The sequence below is a fragment of the Mobula hypostoma genome, chromosome 12 (genome assembly GCF_963921235.1).
Source record: "Mobula hypostoma chromosome 12, sMobHyp1.1, whole genome shotgun sequence".
Classification (NCBI taxonomy): Eukaryota; Metazoa; Chordata; class Chondrichthyes; order Myliobatiformes; family Myliobatidae; genus Mobula; species Mobula hypostoma.
The window spans coordinates 22,387,272-22,406,677 of record NC_086108.1 but is presented as its reverse complement, the minus strand read 5'-3'; the positions used below and the strand labels follow the sequence as shown (position 1 = coordinate 22,406,677).

At 39.5% G+C, this 19,406-nt stretch overlaps 1 protein-coding gene across 2 annotated transcripts in view; it reads right to left on the bottom strand.

Moving 5' to 3' along the window:
* Window positions 1-5,528: 5,528 nt before the first annotated feature.
* Window positions 5,529-19,406, bottom strand: part of LOC134354659 (torsin-1A-interacting protein 2-like) — a 30,771-nt gene continuing 16,893 nt past the window's right edge. For both annotated transcript variants that reach the window (XM_063063744.1, XM_063063745.1), the window contains exons 2-8: window positions 18,831-18,893; window positions 15,551-15,595; window positions 15,302-15,397; window positions 13,595-13,648; window positions 12,055-12,111; window positions 11,179-11,241; window positions 5,529-8,156 (exon numbers count right to left, since the gene is read on the bottom strand). In XM_063063744.1, the coding sequence (XP_062919814.1) occupies window positions 7,375-8,156; window positions 11,179-11,241; window positions 12,055-12,111; window positions 13,595-13,648; window positions 15,302-15,397; window positions 15,551-15,595; window positions 18,831-18,893 (1,160 nt within the window). In that variant the 3' untranslated portion in view covers window positions 5,529-7,374. The remainder of the gene's footprint in view (window positions 8,157-11,178; window positions 11,242-12,054; window positions 12,112-13,594; window positions 13,649-15,301; window positions 15,398-15,550; window positions 15,596-18,830; window positions 18,894-19,406) is intronic.

Sequence of the window (19,406 nt, the reverse complement as noted above, 5' to 3'; positions counted from 1 at the left end):
CATACAATATCTTACAGATACACCAAGAACATAATAACTGTCGCAATTGGTTCATAACATCTTCTTATCCGTAATGTGATTCAAACAAACTGCTAGCAGGAAGGACTTTCTCAGCAGTTAACATAACAAAGAAGCCCTTTCAATTATAACATAACAAAGAAGCCATTTTAATTAGACTACACAGTGACATAAAAAAAGGAAACCCCTTACATCAATATTAGGGAAGTTAAAGTCATCCATGATAACAACCCTGTTATTTTTGCACCTTTCCAAACTCTGCCTCCCAATCTGCTCCTCGGTATCTCTGCTGCTACCAGGGGGCCTATAGAATACTCCCAATAGAGTAACTGCTCCCTTCCTGCTCCTGACTTCCACCCATACTGACTCAAAAGAGGATCCTACTACATTACCCACCCTTTCTGTAGCTGTAATAGTATCCCTGATCAGTAATGCCACCCCTCCTCCCCCTTTCCCCCCACCATCCCTTTTAAAGCACTGAAATCCAGGAATATTGAGAATCCATTCCTGCCCTGGTGCCAGCCAAGTCTCTGTAATGGCCACTACATCATAATTCCATGTATGTATCCAAGCTCTCAGTTCATCACCTTTGTTCCTGATACTTCTTGTATTGAGGTACACCTTCCTACCTTTACTCTGCTTCTCTTTCCTTTGGATTTTGTCCAAAGGAACTGCTATGACAGGTCACCAGCCACAGCAAAGCAGGTTTCAAATGTAAAATGGTAACAGGGATTGCTGTCAGTGTCTTCTGCTTCTGACATCTTTAACACTACCATGTTAGTCACACTTTTTGAAAAGTTACTCTTTTCTGCATTTTCAGTGAATGCCTTTTTAAATGACTAAAGTTTTAAACTGCATCATTGAATGGACTAGCAAAGTTCAGAGACCAACACATCCCAGGCACGTCTCTCCTCACCATTCGTAGTATCTACATCCAGTGCTGCCTCAAGAGGGCAACATTCATAATCATTCTGGCTCTGATCCAGATCTCCGTATGTCACATATCTGTGTCAAGATCACATCATCTAGTGGCTCACTTGGTGCTATAAGGAAATCAGAATATAACCACTTCAGAGCAACAAATTATGTTAGGTAACCCCAGTTGAACATGATGTCCAAAAATACATCCAATATAAACTCATGTCATGAACATGTAGGGATCTTTACAAAGCTGTTTCTGGAAATGAAGGAGTCAAGATTAGACTTAATAGTCACATGTACATCAAAACATACAGTGAAATATGAAATTTGCGTGAACAACCAATAGTCTGCAGATGTGCTGGGGCAGCTCGCAAATAACGCCATACTGAAGAAGTTTGACTGCCCTTTGAAAAGACAGGTCAAATGCAACAACTGAGGCAAGTGGTTTATATACAGTGCCTTGTAAAGTATTCAATATCCAACACATCAATCTGGAAAAGATTCCCAGCCCCTGCTGCTGAAAAGCATCTCCATAGCATGATACTTAACAGGGACGAAGTTATCTGGCTGATGCACAGTATTAGATTTATGCCACACATACTGCTTAGTGTTGGGGTCAAAAAGTTCCACTTCAGTCTCATCCAAGACCACAAGACTTCCTTCCAGATCTTGTAAGTCAGGATCAGAATCAGGTTTATTATCACCAGCATGTGACGTGAAATTTGTTAACTTAGCAGCAGCATTTCAATGCAATATATAATATAGAAGAAAACAAAATAAAATAATACTAATTAATAAGTAAATCAATTACAGTTGAATAAATTAAAAATCGTGCAAAAACAGAAATACTATATATTTTAAAAGTGAGGCAATGTCCAAGGGTTCAGTATCTATTTAGGAATTGGATGGCAGAGGAGAAGAAGCTGTTCTTGAATCGCTGAGTGTGTGCCTTCAGGCTTCTGTACCTCCTATCTGATGGTAACAGTGAGAAAAGGGCATGCCCTGGGTGCTGGACGGCCTTAATAACGGATACTGCCTTTCTGAGACACCACTCCTTGAAGATGTCCTGGGTACTTTGTAGGCTAATACCCAAGAAGGAGCTGACTAAATTTACAACCTTCTGTAGCTTCTTTCGGTCCTGTGCAGTAGCACCGCACCCCCCACCCCCCCCCGCCCACCAGTGATGCAGCCTGTCAGAATGCTCTCCACATTACATCTACAGAAGTTTATGAGTGTATTTGTTGACATGCCAAATCTCTTCAAACTCCTAATGAGGTATAGCTGCTGTCTTGCCTTCTTTATAACTGCATTGATATGTTGGGACCAGGTTAGATCCTCAGAGACCTTGACACCCAGGAACTGGAAACTGCTCACTCTCTCCACTTCTGATCCCTCTATGAGGATTGGTATGTGTTCCTTCGTCTTACCTTTCCTGAAGTCCACCATCAGCTCTTTTGTCTTACTGACGTTGAGTGCCAAGTTGCTTCTGCGACACCACTCCACTAGTTGTCATCTCACTCCTGTACGCCCTCTCGTCACCACCTGAGATTCTACCAACAATGGCTGTATTGCCAACAAATTAGAGACGGTATTTGAGCTATGCCTAGCCACACAGTCATAGGTATATAGAGAGCAGAGCAGTGGGCTAAGCACACACCCCTGAGGTGCGCCAGTGTTGATCGTCAGTGAGGATATGTTATCACCAATCCGCACAGATTGTGGTCTTCCGGTTAGGAAGTCAAGGATCCAATTGCAGAGGGAGGTACAGAGGCCTAGGTTCTGCAACTTCTCAATCAGGATCATGTGGGAATGATGGCAGTAAATGCTGAGCAATAGTTGATGAACAGCATCCTGACATAGGTGTTTGTGTTGTCCAGGTGGTCTAAAGTCATATGAAGAGCCATTGAGACTGCATCTGCCGTTGACCTATTGTGGCAATAGGCAAATTGCAATGGGTCCAGGTCCTTGCTGAGGCAGGAGCTCAGTCTAGTCATGAACAATCTCTCAAATGATGCTTTCCAAAGTCTTTATGGGCAAGGTTATGCTTTTTTTTCAGCCAGGTCTTCTTCCTTGCCATTCTTCCATAAATACCCTTTTTGTGCAAGGCTTTAGAGATTGTGGAGCTGTGAAGTTCATCTCCAGTTGCAGCCACTGACCTCTACAGGTCACTCAGAGTGACTGTTTCCATCACAGTAGCCTCTCTGGTCACTAAACTTAGAGGAACAGCTATTCTTCTTTGGTCACCAAATTTAGAGGGACAGCTGACCTAGGCAGTGTGGCCGTGGTTCTTACTTTTCCCACCTTTTTCACAATGGACTATGATGAGCTGTGAGGTATGCTCTGTGCCCTTGTACTCTTCCCAGATTTCTGCTCCTCCATTACTACATCTCTGGCTTGCCTTGATTTTGTCTTCATTTTGGTTTGGTTGTTGAAAATCTACCATGCAGTTGGACCTTAGAGAGAGGGTATTTATTTAGGTGATCCTCTGATTTTCTAAATCAACAAATTAGGTGAGTTGGTGAGGAAGTACACAGTACTGCACCTGAGGAAAGTTAGCATAGTAATTCCAAAAGGGACAAACTTTTTTTAGCCTCACAATTTTGGTTTTGTAATCTTTCTTTTGATTTGATATGATGCACAATGTTTTGTAGGTTACCTCAAAAATTCTACTTCAATATACTTTACATTCAGAAATTGAGACATTAACATGAAAATAGTTGTGGAAGCTGAATACATTTTCATGGCACTGCTTTTCATAGGAAGTGAAGCGACTGCAGATGAGGAGTAAAGAAGTATGTTGCAAGTTTAAGATGAGATACTGAAAGTAAGAATATAAACACCAGATCAGATTAGTTTTGGTAAATTGGACTATTTGCAGTATATGAGATACAAGCTACTATACTGCAGCTCATATGAAATTGGCTTCACAATTGTTCATCTTTAGTGACAGGGAGAGTGACAAACTGTTGTCACTTGCATAATATGTGTATATCAGCACACACACATATCATCCAATAACAGTACATCCTGTGTTAAGTCTAAGCCATCATTTTTCAGCTGGGGAAGCAATAATCATTCTGCATATTAAATAAAGCACATCATGGGTATTAGTTTTTCATTTTGAATTACTGTTCATCTTGAATTCAAACTAACTTTAAATGTGTCAGCTATATAATGTGTACGTGTATATATATAAAAATAAAAATCTGGAAGTTTGATAAAATAGGCTTATTCTTCAAACACCAAGTGTTTGCATGGACCACGAAGTTCATATGCAAGTCTGTCTAACTAAGTGGCAGGACTAAATAAACATTCAATTTGATAGTGTACTAAAAGAAGATTCAAAGTAAGGCAACATGCCATTCTGAAGCAAAATATGAGTGGATGCTGGAATCTGGGGTCTTCCTCACATAACTCAATTGTGCCCCCTTGTGGCTGTTTTCATGTATATCACCAGTACCAGATCATGCTGCATCAGAAAACGATTTACACAGCCCTTTAATGCAGCAAAATCATACAGAAATACTATTGTTTAAAAATTGATGGTGATGTCAGCAGGAAATATTAAAACAGGTAACCAAATGCTTGAATAGAGATACTTTTTAAGGAGTGACTTAAAGGAGGAAGTTAGATGCAAAAGGTTTTGACCAGTTGCGGAGCAAATACATTTAGATTTGAGGGAAAATGGGTATGGAGTGCAGGAGTGCATATTGTATGGCTGAGAAGATACTAATTTATTTAACCATTATATTTCGGGGAAACAGAATGGAAAAGCAGAATAATCCAACTTCTTACACACAGCAAGGAAGTCAATTCCATGTTATTCTTGATTATCTGTAAATGTCGAAGTCAAGAACCATGGAATATATAAATTAAAGCAATGATCACACTGCCACCACATCTCAGTAATAATCACAAGGTGAAACCCATTTGTTTGTTTAGGCCATTAAACATCCAGCTCATCATGTTTCCTCTACCCAAAATTGTGTTGATAGTCATTAGGATGCAGATTCTGAACTGAACTTGTTCAACTTTAGACAGCAAACATAGAGGGAATGATTCCTGGCTGGGAACTCAAAGACATCCTCCTGAATATCCCCTTGCTCAATTGAAGGACTTTCTTTTCAAATCACCTTTAAACTTCATTCACTGAGACAAATATCACTGGCAAAGGTCACCATCTATTGGCCATAACTCAGCTGCTCTTGAAATGGTGGTAGCGAGTATCTTTAAGGCAACGTAGCTCATACGGCCAAGGTATTCCTGCAAAGCTTTTAAGTACTGTAATTCCAAGAATGTGGCACAGTGACAACAGCGGAACAGCAGGATCTCAAGTCAGGATAACAGGTCTTGGAAGCAATGTTTTTCATTGATTCCTCTGATATCACATGATTGTTCCATTTCTCCTCCAGTCTCTCAAGATCCCCCTTAAAAACAGTATGAAGCTCCTGCTACTGCAGCTGGCTACAATGCATCTGAAACTGATGAAAGCTGTGCAATTCAACATGAAGGAACCAACGCTTTAGAAACCAGCAGATGGACTCATGCTCATAGACTAAGATAAACATAATTTTTTAAAAATACAACTTTTATTTTTGTTAACACAAATTCTTACTACACAAAAATGCAGTCATCGTAAAAGTAGATGTCACATTTAGAGGTAAGGTATCATAAGACTAGAATTCTTATTTCTACGTTTGAATAAAAAGGAGCAAAATTACATGCCGTGAAACTTTCTAGTGTATTTATTGACTGTCTTTCAACAATGAATCTAGTACAAGGCATTTTGAGAAGTCCTAAGAAATTGAAAGACAGGGAACTTCCACAAACAAAAGATTTATAGCGATGGTCTTCAGGTCAACATTTTGCTCCATACATTTGCTGGGTTTAACAAAGCAGCCAGTGCCTAAATAGGACTGTTCCTTTGAGTGTTATTTTACTACATTTGCTTTAAATCTTTTTTCTGTTTTTTTCTTGGGGAAAGAAAATTAAGCCCGCTCAAGTTAAACAGATTAGTAATACTTGCAATTAAAATTCCAGCTTTTGGATTTTTAAAAAAAATACAAATTACTCTTAATTTTGTAGAGGCTGTTACAGAAATCATACTACCATGTAGTAGAGAAAGTTTAAACAGGATTCAATAAAACAGCATGAATGTGATTCAAAATATTTAGCTTGTATGAAAAATTAACATGTAGTTCAATATTGCTGGCAACCCCACCCTGTCTAATCAACCATTGCCACCAATTCCCATTCAACTTAAGGCACGTGCAGACATGACATAAAACATGATCAAGCAAAGGGTTACATTCATAGTGCTGCAAAAATAAAACCATTAAGCTATTGACTTTTCCTGGGGGTTTAGAAGTGGGAGAGGAGAGTGGTTGGTGTGGTGGGAAGGGAGATGGGAACTAACAGTTCACGCATTACCTCTGGATTATATAATTATTGGCAGAGTTCGTAAGTCACAACATGAAGTTGGGGCTTTAGGAGGATTCCTAATTCTCTAAGTAGAATTAAGACTTATCAATGAACAGTGGTCTACTTATTACAGTCTGTTTGATCTGCACTCCACTCTGCTCAACTCCATTTCAAGAAGAATTGGAAGTGGTTGATTGAGCATTGTATTCAATTAGTGAGATAACTCTTTTTGTATGACTGACAACTAGTAACTCTGTTGATCTACTTCCTGCCAATGGTTATTTCTGGGATCAAAGTGGGGGAAAGGTCTATCCATCTTGCCCTTTTTTTAAATCTGTTCCTTAATCTATTTCATGCATCCAACCCAAATGAAAAGCTAGCTGACCCACCAAATCATTCACATCAGCTGCTAGTGTGTCCAATATCACCTATATCCATATTTCTATTTTAAATCACTGCATATTAGTTGAGATGGTCTTTAATGCTGTGATACAACAACTAGCCATCACCACACAAGTAAAACTTGGCATTAAATGGATGCTCATCACCGGCATGAGGGCCCCAACCAAACTGTCTAATGCAAGACTCAGCTCATGGTACATCGGATGAAATAGTGCATTATGAATTAGGAAAGTGGGAGGGTCTGTGCATATAGAACCTCCTTTTTTGTTACAACACAAAGTAGCCAATTAATATTTTAACACATAATATCACAATTTTAATTTGTTTCTAACTTAAGATTTGTAAACTGTCCTTTCCAGTAAAAACAGAAGGCGATATCTATTCTTGTTGACGAGAGGTTTCTACTTCGGTGTTTGCATTCCTGTTCAGTGATACATTTCTGACTGGGATCAGCCTCCCTCACCCATGACTCATCATTTGAGATTTCTGTACTTGTACACCTGACAGAAACAGGTGGAGAGGAAACAGGAGGAGGGAGATTACGGATGAGGAAAAGGCAACCAAATGCAAGTGTTTAAACTTCCCTTTGACTTCACTTCCCATGGATCACTTTCAGTGCCCTTTCAAAACACAACCTCCTTCCTCTATCTCACGAACTGGTGCCACTGGAAGCACAACATGGGCAATGCGACTCCACAGGCCGCTCAGTTTGTCAGTGTCCATGCCTTGACTACCTTCAGAAGCAGAAAACCTCCTTATCAGAAAGTCACGGACCTTCATTTCTAAGACTTTCAGGCTAATGTCTGGTGCCAATTTCTCCTCATCCAGGAGAATAGTGATCAGCAGGGCAACTGCCTTATAGGCTGCGTTCTCATGGTCACAGTACTTGTAGAAGATCAGGGTGGACAATGGGGGAAGATCCTGGAAGTGGTGAATGACCGCTACCTTGCTGCCTTTGTCAAACCCAGATGACAGCTGGGTGTCCACCTCCAGTTTCACACCATCACTGTTTTGGCCACTACTAACAGTTGCGTTGACTTCCACCGCTGCAGTAGCATTGAGGGCTGCGGAGTAAGCATCTGCAATCCGATGAGTGAGGCACCTCATGGTCTTCTGCCCATCCGATGCAGCTACAAACATCAGGATGGCAGGTTTCTCATGCCGGGTCAGATTAATGTGGTTGCACAGTGTGATCCTGCTTCTCTTCCACAGTGCTGACTGCTGCCCGTAGAACAGGGCCTGAACCTGCTCAAACTTGTCTAAAAATACAGTTAGCTTTGTTCTTTTCACCAAAGTAACAGACTGGGGCTTACTCATCAGGAACAACACAGAGAAAACCACCGCTACAATCATTAGAATGAAGATCACACTCCTGTTTGAGGTATCGGCACTCCCTAAAGAGGAATGAAAGAGACAGAAAAATCAATGAATGTTTAAATAGCCAGTCACCTGCACCTTACTGCACAGGACCTCACAGTTAATAGTACCACACTGGCAACTGAAACTGTGTACGTTAGCATACTAAGATTATACCTGCCTGAAGGCATGTGGCCACTGGGACATCTGTACCAGACTATATGGGATGTTAGAATACTGAGACGAAACCGGTACCTCTCAATGCAAGATGACACTTACTCCCAATAGTCAGCCAGAGACCACATATAGAGTAAATGCAGTATGAATTCCTAACCTCCTCAAAGATATTCCCACTCTGTATCAGTTTACTTTTTCCTCATTCAGGTACATGGGGATCACTGAGATTCATAATCACCTTTAGTGAGCTGATTTTTACATTACTGTAGTCGTTGTGAAGGAATTCACTGTTTAGCATAGACATAATTCTAAACTGTAGCATTCAGCTGTTGTTTCAAGTTTAAACTTACCTGGTTACGAGGAAGAATTTCTTTTGCCAGAGGGTAGTGAATCTGCGGAATTCATTGCCACAGATGGTTGTGGAGGCCAGGTTACTGGGTATACAGTATTTAAAGTGGAGGTTCTTGATTGCTAAGAGCACCAGTGGTATTGGGAAAAGGAAGGACAAGAGTGAAAATAAATCAGCCATGGTTGATTGGTGGAGCAGACTCAATGGGTCAAGTGGCCTATTTCTGGTCCTACAGTATGACTTATGATCCATCTACTAACATTTATTAACTTTTTTATTAAACCTGCATCGGTCCCCTCTCTTGAGAGTAACAGCTATGCTGGGGAATGAGGTTACACACTGATGATAAACAAATACACTACTAATGGACCACAACAGTTCGGAGATGTTTGTTTTGAATTGCTCGGTCTGCTCTCCATCTTTTCAGTTTAGCATTGGGGTAATGCTGGTCAACATTAAGGCGGGGCCACAAGCAATGTGTGGCAGTTACCACGACCATCTTGGACTGATGCACTCCCTACATGGAAATATTTAAGGATAAGACAAGATATTACACTCAGATGTACTGTGAAGGAACTTTGGTTGCATCACTGTCTGGTATGGAAACTTAACTGCACAGGAATGTAAAAGGCTAGAGAACAGTGGGCTTGTCAACCACTGAGGACATCTATAACGGGCAACATCCATCTTCAGGGACCCTCATCATCCAGGCCATGCCATCTTCTCAATACTACCAGTAGGTAGGTGCAAGAGCCTGGAGACTCAGTCCAAGTTTCTACAGCTTCCCCACTGCCATCAGGTTCTTGAATAGTCTGAGAAACCTTAACACTATCATGGACTATTACTTTTCTGTCTCTCAATTTTGCACTGGTGTCATTATTTATTTTGTTGTTTATTTTCCACACATGCATAATTTATATTAGTTTAAGTTTATGTTAACTCATGTTTGTCCTCGTCCTGTGCTGGTGCTGCATGTATGCCAATGACAACAATAAACTTGAATTTGATGTTAGTTGTCATAGACTCAAACTGGCAGCCAAATTCTGCAGGATTCTGTCAGCTCAGCCAGCAGCTGCCAACTTAAGTGCAGACAAAGAGAAGGCAAATGCTGGAATCTGGACTAACATACAATCTGCTTGAAGAACTTAGTGAGTCAAGCATCATCTGCAGGGAGGAAAGGTATTGTTGATGTTTCAAGTTGAAACCCAACCTATCTGTCCCAGTTTAATTATGCACTATTAACCTGTAGTAGGTTTCAAATACTTAACAAGGACATTCAAAAACATGAAAAAGAAATTGACAGCTTTGAAAAACAGAAAACCCTGTGCCTTGACAAATAACTTTCATATTATGAATGGACTATTTCCACCTTATCCAAGTGATTAGGTCATAGTACACACAGAGCCAATGTGCAAGTGAGACCGCTCAGTGTTACAAAGGGACCTTTCTATCCACAACTCTCCATTTAACTCCTCCATCCTCCATCCCTGCTAAGTCATCTCCTTCTCAAAGCACTTTTCCACACAACTTAAGGACGTTCAACATTGATCTTTTATGTCTTCCCTGCCTACCTCTTGCAGACCCAAACTGAGCTTCCAGATGAAGTAGCAATTCACATGCACTTTTTCCAATTCACTGTATTAGATCAAGTCCTCATAATGTGATCATGTCCACATCAGAAACTCTAACCACAGATTCGGGTAACTATTTTACAAACCTGAGCTTCCACTGCCTGCCACTTTAATTTTCTGTCCCATGTACATTTTATCTTGCGTTACTGAATATAGGCATGAGGGGAAGCACAACAGTTTCACAAGAGGATGCAATGCAGCCCTGGGGATCAAATCTTGAATTTCACAATTTAATTTCTTAATTTTCCCGTTTTCAATTGCTTATTCCCCACCCCAGATCAAGAATCTGCAGATGCAGGTCAGGCAGCGGCTGTACAAAGAGAAATGGACAAAGTTTTAACCTGAAGACAGTGCCAGCATTTAAAATGCTTGATGGCTTGCCATCTTTGGTCTGCACTCCACCTCAGAACTCCCCACCATCCCTCCTTCTCGCTACAACTCACTCTCTTCATTTTTCTACATCTGATGAAGAGCTTTTGACCTAAAATGTTGACTGTTTCACTCCACACTGATGCTGCTTGATTGTCAATGCAAACAGTTTCCTGCTATTATTTCCAAAAATTTGTTCGGGTCGAATCAACACTTGAAGGAGGCAAGATATTAAAAGTATTACAATTTACAACATCCACATATGATCACGTTATTCTGGGTTTTAAAAAGGAGCATAAGTGACTTGACATAAACAAACAGATCAGTCAGTTGGTGAACTTTCTACAGCTGCAAAATTTCACATTAACTATTGGCTGCTTCTTTCAACAATTACTTACAAACTGCATTATTACCCTAAATTTTAAACACTCCAATCCAGACTTTAAATTCTTGTCAGTGAAGCCCAGGAAACTTTTTACATATCTTCTACTCCTGGCATAAACTCAATATCGAATAATTTGATTAATCCAATACCTTCCTGTGCAAGTCCTCTGCTTCTTTCATCTTTCTTTGGGGAAGGCTCAGTGCAAGGCAGTACTGTAGAAATAAACAACCAAAAGTAAACATGAGGCTGCTGAAAGCAACAAACCGCTGCATTCTCTGTGATATCGCAAATACCATTACAACATCAACACAGACGTACATCCAGACAGTAAACCCAGTTATAATGCAAGATAAACCCAGATCACCAAATCAATTATTCTCTTGTCTGCAATAATTCTCAGTCGCACTTAAAAGTCAAAAACACAACATATATTAGCCAAGTGTAAATCATTTGCCGAATGTCTTGAAAATCAGGAAATGCTCTATGATGAAATAAACCTGGCATGATTTCCTCTTGTTGAAATAAGAACTCCTTTAACCCGTTGGAGTGCTGAATAGTAAACTTATCACAATAGGAGACAGAGATAGACAATTAAAGAAGAACATGAAACTGTAGAGCAACTCTCAGATCTTTATGATACCCCAAATGCTAAACACCCAATGGAGTACAATTCTAAAATTAGAATGTAAACCCAAATTATTTATTTTAATCACTTAATATTGGTTGGAACTCTCTGGTCCAGCATACAATAAATCTGCAGTACAGATCTGTACTAATTAAACTAATTCTAACTAAGATATAATAATGATCTAAACTAATCTGTTCCTAATTAATTCATGAGTGTAACTTTAGGAATCTCAGACAACGGCTTTCCAACTTCCTAAAACTTCAGATAACTGACAGTTCTCAGAAACAAAACACTCACTAACCTGTGCAGTGTCCTGTACTTTAAAAAAATTCTCCTCAAAACTCAACATGAACAAAATAGAAGAAAAAAATCACAACAAAATACTGTTTTGCTTTACCTGGAGGTACACGCTTAGTATTAACTTTGTTTGATGCAGTTACATCATCCTTTTGACCTACAGGAAAAAAATTAAATGGGTTAACAATATTTGCAAGTACATGTATATAATGAAGTGATTGAGATAGTTCAAAGATTTTAAACTTTGAGTACTAAAACTCCTCCTGGGCAATTTCAAGCAGAAAGCTAGATTCAATTTATTACACATTATAGATTAGCTTAATTTTTAAAACTAGTCACAAGCTAACTCAACTGAAAATTTAAAGAAGTGTCGATGCTGGAAATCTAAAACAGAAAATGCTGGAAATGGTCAGCAGGTCAGGCCACATCTGAGAGAAGAAAAAAGCATAGACGTTTCGGACAGGACTTCACCACTGTGCTCATTCTCATTTGCAATGTGTTCAAACATTTGAAAGATTAAACTAAAAGACAGCCAGAAATGTTCCTAGAAAAGAAAGCATTTTGACTCTTGAAACAGATCAAGGGTTTTTTGTCTTAACATGTGAATGTGGGACTTCAGCATTATCTTAACTTATTTTATGTGCAATTTTATGCTTAAGATGAAGAGCCCAATTCTATCCAACTATGCCATCTTTTGTTGAAAAAAGATAAAAGATCCCCCTCCCTCCCCTTCGTATTCCAAAGGCAAATGAAAGTTATTCTGATGCTTGCAATTTAGAGTTCATGAATCTGGTTACCATGAAATAGCCAAAGTTCCAGCATCTCAGGAACACAATCCACTGCATACATCATTCATTCAATCATTCCTGCTTGAAAATATTCTCAAACACAATTTTACCCAGATTTCAAAACTCAATATTGACAAATTTCAACAGAATTTATTTTATAGAATACGGAAAGGCATTATTTCCAATCACAAACAAAGATAGTACTTTCCTATTTAGTTCACCTACCTTTGCCTGATCGCAGAAATTTAACTTGCCCTTGACAGTGCATTCATTATAATGACACAACTATGCAAAAACACTTCTGCAACTTAAACATTCTAGTTTCCATATTTGGCTTTCAGACTCTTTCCCTACAAAAACTTATTATATAAATTATTGAGAGAGAGCCTTTAAAGTTTTATGATATTCCAAGGCACATCATTGTCGATTTAGCTGATAAAATCTGGCACAAGGCTCCATACACTAGAATTAGGAAATGTGACAATTAGCTTGGATAAGAAGATGAAAATGAAATCACATGGAGATACTTATACCTTCTTTTTTCTCTGGCCCTACTTCAACCCTAATTCTGTGTTCTTCCAATTCTAGGCCCCCATTTGATTGGTAAGTTCAGTAATATTTGCGATCTGAATAGATCTCTCAAAGGGTCAGCATGTGCATAGTATGTCAAATACCTCTCTCTCTCTTGTTCTATATGATTTTATAACTTTGCAAACTGAACAGGTTAAACAGTGGTTAGTAATCTGATAAGTAAAGAGCACTTGAATGAGATTTGCTCGGCCATTTCAACACTCAGTGACATCCTCTCTATACAACTATCACTTTACCACACTCAAATAACAAGACACCAACCTCGAGATGAACGAAGCGGTCTTCTGCTTAAGTTAGGCTGTTGGAGATTTTGATCTGCAAAAATATGGATACAAGTTCATCAGCAAGTTAAGCTCAACTGTTTAATTCAAATTCCTGTACATGTACACAGGCATTTGTTACTGAGTTTTCTCAATAGCAATCCACAGAAAACTGAATAAAAGCATATTTCGAGATCTGCCTTCAAGGACATTAAAACTGATAGAACCGGGGAAGGGAAGAGGAGATGGCAGCACGACGCAGTGTGCGTGGCCGCTCCGAAATGATATTGTATTTGTTAAATAGGGGCTGTGCACAATCCTGATTTGATGAAGACAGACGTGAGAAGCACAGAGGAACATCTGGAGAAACTTCTGAAATGCCTGCTTCACTGCCGCTGCTACTGTGCGATCGAGAATCTCCGGAGGGGAAGGCCCCAAATCCTTGGCTTTGCCTACTGCCTGTTGCCGGGACCCGGGTTGAAGCGCTCGGCAGAGATGGTGCTCAGTGCTCGGTGTCGGAGGACTGGTTGGAGGCTGAAAGTTTTCAGATGGACTCAAGAGTCGGACTGTGGTCGGGTGCTTCCAGGATGCTGCATCGGCAAGTTTGCGGCGCTGGAAGCTCATGGCAGGGAAAGTTTCTCCCTTCTACCGTCTGCGTGAGATGATAGGACTTTCAAGAGACTTTGATACTTTTTTTTTTACCGCCCATGGTCTGTTCTTCATCAAATTACGGTATTGCTTTGCACTGTTGTAACTATATGTTATAATTATGTGGTTTTTTCCAGTTTTTTTAAATCTTGGTTTGTCTTGTGTTTCTGTGATATCATTCTGGAGGAACATTGTATCATTTCTTAATGCATGCATTACTAAATGACAATAAAAGAGGACTGCGTGTCCTCATAATCTAATATTAGCCTTCAAAAAGTTAAAAAAGAAAAAGAAAAACATTGGTCAAGAATCTAATACCCAATAGCTATCTGGCAGCTCCTTTTAAAAAATCTAACTCTGTGGTCATCTGTTATGAAAAATAGGACAAGAGTGGTGGCATCTTGTCCACTCGCCAGGATCTGCGCCTGGAAAGTCTTTTCCGTGTTGTGCTGTCGTGGTGAAGCGACGCTGGAGTGTCCTCTCCAGGCACAGGCCTGGGCAAGGTTGTATGGAAGACCAGCAGTTGCCCACGCAGCAAGTCTCCCTTCTCCACAACACCAATGTTGTCCAAGGGAAGGGCAAGGGCCGATACAGACTGGCACCAGTGTCGTTGCAGGAGTTGCCAGAACGAGGTTGAAGGCAACGTCGGACTGCCTTAGGGACTCCAGCTCCGGATTTGTCTTCAGGGTTTACTCCCGCAGCCTTTCCCATTAGTGGGTATGGCTGCAAGGCAGCGGAGGTTTGAAATCTAAGTTTTCCCTCTCTTAGATGGACTGCCTTCCCAGGCTGACGAGCTCCATCTACCCGAAAGAGTAAGGGAGGGGAAATGGGAATTAGAGGGATGGAATGGATAAAAAATGCCACTAAGTCCAAAACCAGCTGCACATTCCTCAAGCAGTGAAGCTGATTGTCCATCAATCTGATTAGGGAGGAAAATCACTGATGTATTGATCCAATGATAAGTTAACACACAATCACCAATAATTCTACTATATACATGCTAGCATCGACACTTGAAATGAAAAAGCCAGTTTTCTGGAGTGAGGCTAAATGTGCTCACTCTGTGAGAATTCTATCCCTGAGGTGCGAGAGCGAGTCCTGCTAAATATTGGTGAATCCCCAGCTGCTCCCAGATCCAAAGGTGAGTCACTGGTTTCTACAAAAAGAGAAAAAAAATCAAAAGCATCAGTATTGATGGATCTCTACTGGAAATTAGAAAGCCACTGATTTCCTCAAAGCCAGATTTTGCCAATAACTAAAGGTGAACATCAGATTAAAAAAGACAAACATTTTATGCACATGCGCTTACCTTCATCTGACTGGTTAGAGTCAGGTTCACTTTCAGGACTCATGTCTAAAAGAAAAGAAACATACTTCAGATGCTGAAGCACATACCAAGGAATCATCAGAAATACAGAATTATACATATATAAAACTTTTACCCAATGACAAGATGATGTGGAAGAATTCACCTAACTTTCCAAACAAGGCAACTACTTAATTTGAGATAGAATTGCAAAAGGGGAGAAGAGGAAGCATATCAGAACATAACTGTCTTTAATGTAGTTACCATTTATTGCTGATACTTTGATCTATAAAAGATCACTTTTGGAAGAAGCTCACGATTCTACTACTTGGTTCAGCATCAGTAACTTGAAGAGTATACAATCGATCGTCTGCAAAATTTCCTCCTGCATTTTTTAAAATCTATAATATTACTGAACACAACTCCAAACATAGTCATTCTGTTTATCAGATGTTATTCCTTCATCCCTCTGGGAGTTTGAGTCAAAGTCAGATTCATACAACACAGAAACTGGCACCTCAGCTATCTTGTCCATGCTAGTCTTGAAACACTCAATCAATACTAATCTCAATTTCCAGCACTTAGTCCATAACCTCTAATGGCTTGCAATTCTAGTCATCTATGCGTCTCTACTTTCACCATCCCCCCGGCACATGTGATATTCCGTCTATCCTGTGGATAAAAAAAACCTTCAAATACCCTCCAAACCTCATATCCCTAACCCATTTCATCAACTGAAGAATATCATCCTGTACCTTGGAATATCCCCTGCACATTACCCATAATTTTCATGTCAACTATGAAATTACTAACTGTACTCACTACATTCATATTCACATTGTTAATACGCAAGACAAATAACAGCTCCAACACTGATCCTTAACTAGTAAACAAATATATATTTATTAGTGTTATGAGCAACGATTCGATCACAGCACGAAAGATCACACTACAGATAGAATGACTTCATATCTTCTACCATGCTTCAACGTGTCATTATTTTAATATATAAAAACAAACACACACACACACACAAAATAAACATAAGAAATTCTGCTGATGCTGGAAATTTAAAGCAACATACAGAAAATGATGAAGGAAATCAGCAGGTCAGGCAGCAACCACGGAGATGAACAGAATAGAAAGTTATTCTGGTATCTTCCCCCTTCTTTTTCAGTCATGAAGAAAGGCCTTTGCTGAAAAGATTAACTGTTCATTTCCGTGGATGCTGCCTGACCGCCTGAGTTCTTCCAGCATTTTGTGTGTGTGACATACACACATTATTAATAGTGCTGTAGAACATTCCATCTTAACCACCATTAATGATTCATTTTTAGCTCGTGTTGATGTCTACCTTTTTAACAATAAAAACTAAATCAATATCCCAGTTTGAATAGCAGATTTATAGGCAGTCTGCAGAATCCATCAACTCCAACTGCTATTGTTAATTGGCCAAGGTCCATCTTGAAGAAACTGATTCAAGTCACTAAAACTAAGAATCTTTTAAGTATCCTTTTCACCACACACAAAATTCCTAAGTTCCAAACAAAAAAAAAACAAATTGCAGGCCATTTATAACTCTCTTAGTCTTGACATCTTACCAATGTTTTGTTCCAGATGTCAGGAGTTATTCTGCTGTGCAGTGAGCGAATGATATACCAAAACTCACATAAAAAGAGACAAATTTAAATCTGTGACTTTATGATAGAATCCCACCATGAATGTCAGAGCTGCCAAACCTTTGTTCTCTCTTTAAGGTTTCTCCATGTCAGATTTAATTTTGTGAGCTCAGAAGAACCAACTCTAGTGAAAAAGAGATAATCTAATCCACTCATTAATTTACCAATGTACCTTAAGTATCAAACTGTACCTTATGTTAATTCTAATGATTATGCAAAATACTCAATAATTGACCAATCATTTGTTCTACATATTTTTCTCTCCATCCGATCATCACAAATTACTCAACCCACGGCTGAGGCCGAAAGAGTTGAGAACTTCCAAGTTCCTGGGGGTGAACATCACCAATAGCCTTTCCTGGTCACATAACATTAATGCCACAGCCCAGAAAACCCACCAACATCTATATTTCATCAGGAAGATAAAGAAATTTGGCGTGTCCCCTTCCAGGTGCACCATAAAAAGCATCCTATCTGTCTTTGATTTGACAATGACGCTGCTTGGGATCATCAGAAACTGAAAAGAACTGTGGACACAGCTCAGTACATCACTGAGACAAGTCTCCCTTCCATGGATCCTGCCTGTATTTCTTGCTGCCCCAGTAAAGCAGCCAGCGTAATCAAAGACCTCACCCACATCTCTGTCGTCAGGCAAATGACACAAAAGCCAGAAAACTCATACCACCTGGCTCAAGGAGACCTTCTATCCTGTTAATATGTATATTAAATGGTTATAGAATATCATAAGTTGGATCCTTGACCTCACAATCTACCTTGCTATGATCTTGCACTTAATAGTTTACCTGCATTGCACTTTCTGTGTAACTTATATTGCTATTGTTTTAACAGTTACTACTTCAGCATACTGTGCATCGAATGCAAAGCAAGCTTTTCACTTTATCTCAGTGCATGTCACAATAACAAATCAATTCCAATCACATTTTGCAACCATGAGATGGTAAAATCTGAAGAAATTGATGGAGAAAACTAGCCACATCAGAAATGTGAGAATGGTGAAAAACTGTGGGTTAAAAGAAGTTGTAGGTTTGTCAGTTTATGCAAAAATACCAGTTTCCAAGAAAACCCAAAACGTGTTTTTACAGACACACATCTTTAAAATAGCAGTGGGAGCACAACTATTGATGAGGAGGCCAGTACTACCCACCACTCCTCTGACATTGCTGATTCCAAACCTAACTCAATAACCAACAGCAATGTAAATGTTTCCCTTCATCAAAAAGGCAGTCAGCTCAAAGGCCATTAGGATGGAGCAGTAAATGCCAGCGTTGCTAGAAGCACCCAGAGTCCAATTAATTAAACTTAACAAATCAAATCTTTCATAATTTTCCAGAGCTTGTCCTTTCCCCAAATGACTGCCACATTTCCACATCACAGCAAATGCAGTCCTTCATTACACATCACAGCAGTCCTTTGTTACCTGTCTTGTGCTTTTGGTATATCAAAATTATCAATAGCATTTTACATTTACTCTACATGTTTCAACCTAGCCAAATAACAGGATCATAATGCATCAACAAGCAATTAAAACATGTATAATTTATAAACTTTACAGTGTATAACAAATTGAAATGTTCAATACATACTCTTCACTGGACTACAATCAACTTCATCTGTCACTTTTGTGTTTGGCGAACATCTGCGCATCTCTGTAAAAGTATTAAGAGCAACAAATTTGATTTCAGCATGAAAGGTCACACTACAGATAGAATAATTTTGTATCTTCTACCATGCTTCAACAAGTGACATATTAAACCACCTATTTGCTAGTCTCTGTCTCCATCTCTGGAGGAAGACTATCCACTGACATCTTTTACCAAAGTATTGATTCTCAGTTACCTTGACCATACTTCTTCCTACCCTGTCACTTGTGAAAATGCTATTGCTTTCTAGCAGCTCCTACCTCATCGGTTCAAAGGATGAGGCTTTTTTTGGGAAAGGAGATGGGAGCCAGAGCAATACATCAAAGGATGGTGCTGTTAGTTGAAAAGTAGATGCAGCTTGTAGACTGACTGTGAGGCAGTAGACTGGGCACAAATTGTTGGATGGGTTGAAATGTGTCAATTCTGATGCAAGAAGTATTAGGAACAAGGGTGATGATTTTAGAGCATGGAATTATGATGTTGTGACCATTACAGAGACTTGTCTGTCACAAGGGCAGG